We start from the raw sequence: 2,647 nt of genomic DNA, 5'->3' as shown, positions 1-2,647 counted from the left end.
GCCATGGATCTGCACGGTGACCATTCCATCTCGCCGGCGACCGAGGGGCGGTGACCACGGGAGATGCTGCAACCGGGGCGATGGGCGCTACCACGGCGACGCCTACCTCGCATGCATCGGAGCTCTGCCTACTTCGCCGGAGCCATGGCAGACTACACCCCATGGCGATTTTTTTATGAAACGGGTTGTAGCAAATTCAATCGCTGGTGGTAGCAAAAATCTACTACGGTTGCAGCAAAACGGCGTCATCGTCATCGCGGGGTCGCAGCTGAGATAAGGAGTTTGAAGCTTTTTTCAATGCGGTTGTAACTTTTATAATTGTCGGTTGCAACTTTTTGTTTTTTGTCCATGGCTTCGTTCCACGGTTGAAACTTTTTTTATAGTCGGATGAAGCTTTTTTCATCGCTAGATGAAGCTTTTTCTGTCACCGGTTGTAACTTTTCGTCCATGGCTTTTGTTTCCACGGTTGAAACTTTTTTATAGTCTGATGAAGTTTTTTTTCATCGCTAGATGAAGCTTTCTCTGTCACCGGTTGGAACTTTTCTTGGTCATCCATAGCTCCAGTCATATACTGGTTGAAGCTTTTTTCGTAGCCGGTTGAACCTTTTCCTATCGCTAGTTGTACCTTTTTTCGTCGTAGGTTGCAGCACTGAGCATCTCCCTGGGCGCTCGATCTTTTTTGTTCGCAAGCGGGGGATGAGCGCCGGCGAGCACACCGGTGAGCACGCCGGTGAGCTCCGGTCGTCGCCACCGGAGCTGCAACGGTGGCCATGGAAGCTGCAACCGCAGGGATGGGCTATTTCCATGGGGGCGAAGCCGGTGAAGAGGACGGCCGCCGAGGACTACCGGCGACCAGGGCGGCCGGGAAAGACGGCCGGCGAGGACGGTGATCAGGGACGAGGAGGGCAGGCGAGGGAGGGGCGGCGACGAGGGGGAACGCGGGGGCAGCCGGCGAGATGGGGTTCGCGAGAGGAAGACGACGCTCGTTACGCGCTCGCGAGAGGAAGACGAGGACCTGGTTGGATAAGGATCCGACGGCGCGGGACGGGCTAATCTGACGGCTAAGGCTGGACCGGCCGAAACGTTCGGCCGGCGCACCGGCACCTAGCATCGCCCTTTATATAAAGTCACACAACTGGAGGGTCAAAAGCATAAGCACACAGCCTGATCAGCGTAAGGAAGCAGCATCTAGCTCCAAGCATCCCCAAGCCAAGAAAAAGCCTCTTGTTTTGACTATCAAACCAAGGGAGAAGACACGTCCATCAATGGCGGCGAGAGCGAGAGCGGTGGCAGCCACGTCCAGCAACAGCAGCATCCTCCTGGCCGCGGCGGTGGCACTGGCGCTGCTGGTGTCGTCGGCGTCGGCGCAGTCCGGTTGTACGACGGCGCTGGTCGGCCTGTACCCGTGCATGAACTACATCAGCGGCAACGACACAGCGCCGACCAAGTCCTGCTGCTCGCAGCTCGGCTCCGTCGTGCAGTCCCAGCCGCAGTGCCTCTGCAGCGCCCTCGGCGGCGAGTCGTCGTCGCTGGGCGGCATGACCATCAACAAGACGCGCGCGCTGGAGCTCCCCAACGCGTGCAGCGTGCAGACCCCGCCGGCGAGCAAGTGCAACGGCGGTAAGTGTTCGACAGCAGCTTATAAGAGAGGATCACTGCACGTTTATTTTACTGCTGTTGCTCCCTGTTTTTCTTTTTTGCGACTCTGCTCCCTGGGTCGCTGACGAAGGGCATGTCCTTTTTGCTTGCAGCTGGAGGCGGCAGTGCTCCGGGCGCTGGCTCGGGATCGAAGACGACACCGACGGCGCACTTGCAGGGGAGCGGTGGGTCGCCGCTCCAGGGCACGGCCGGTCGTCTGGTGTTCGCGCTCTCGGCCGCTGCGGTCTACGCCGTGTCCACCGTGTGAGTTCTCGGGCTATCGGCCACTGGTCCGAAGCACTAGCTGCCTGGCGATTCAGAGATGTGTTTCTTGTGAGCTGCCTGGCTACTGCTCCCTTCGTCCGGAAATACTTATCATCAAAATGGATAAAAGAAGGTGTATCTAGACGTATTTTAGTTTCAGATACATCTCCTTTTATCCATTTTGATGACAAGTATTTTCGGACGGAGCGAGTATTATTTACGCCATGTGTGAGATATTATTTACAAATCACAATATTTTTAAACCACGATAGTTTAGCATTAGACTGAGGAGTATTGGTCAGTGTCGTGTTCCACATTTGTAATATTATTGGTCGTTTTGATGCAGTCACAGTAAGATCAACACAGAGAAGAAAGATCTTTTTTTTATCTGAGCATTATCCTATGACACTTTAAGAAAGAGAACCTTTAAGATGCTTCAGATTAGTATGTGCCATTAGTTTGTTATTATGATCCAGTGACTAATATTCCTATTATGTCGTACAAATGTAAGATGCTTCAGAAAGATATGAGCACTTTTTATTTCGCACAAAAGAATATATGAGCGCTTTTTTCTTTTCTTTTTTTGTGGGGATTGATATGGGCTGTCAGTTGGGTGTAGACTTTTGTTTGACGGAGCTCCGTATTTTAAGAATAAAAAAACATACTTAAAGCTTTCAAAACAAAATCCAAAACAATATCCATGGAAACTTATATGTATTCCGCACGAACCTGTGAAATTTCGTTT

At 52.4% G+C, this 2,647-nt stretch overlaps 1 protein-coding gene across 1 annotated transcript; it reads left to right on the top strand.

Annotated features, from left to right (window-relative positions):
• Positions 1 to 1,168: 1,168 nt before the first annotated feature.
• On the top strand, positions 1,169 to 2,421 carry LOC123117157 (non-specific lipid transfer protein GPI-anchored 5). The gene is made up of 2 exons (XM_044537982.1): positions 1,169 to 1,620; positions 1,752 to 2,421. Exons 1-2 carry the CDS (start codon positions 1,266 to 1,268, stop codon positions 1,904 to 1,906), a joined length of 510 nt encoding a protein of 169 aa, XP_044393917.1. The 5' UTR covers positions 1,169 to 1,265; the 3' UTR covers positions 1,907 to 2,421.
• Positions 2,422 to 2,647: the final 226 nt, after the last annotated feature.

This window comes from Triticum aestivum, chromosome 5B (assembly GCF_018294505.1).
Source record: "Triticum aestivum cultivar Chinese Spring chromosome 5B, IWGSC CS RefSeq v2.1, whole genome shotgun sequence".
Taxonomy (NCBI): Eukaryota; Viridiplantae; Streptophyta; class Magnoliopsida; order Poales; family Poaceae; genus Triticum; species Triticum aestivum.
Note: the sequence above shows the minus strand (reverse complement) of the source record. Positions and strands in the feature narration are given on the sequence as shown.

Excerpts from the sequence above, each read along its gene's own strand:
- LOC123117157 (XM_044537982.1), top strand. The coding sequence starts at position 1,266 with ATGGCGGCGAGAGCGAGAGCGGTGGCAGCCACGTCCAGCAACAGCAGC. Across the intron at positions 1,621-1,751 it reads GGCGAGCAAGTGCAACGGCG|CTGGAGGCGGCAGTGCTCCG; the intron begins GTAAGTGTTCGA and ends TTTTGCTTGCAG.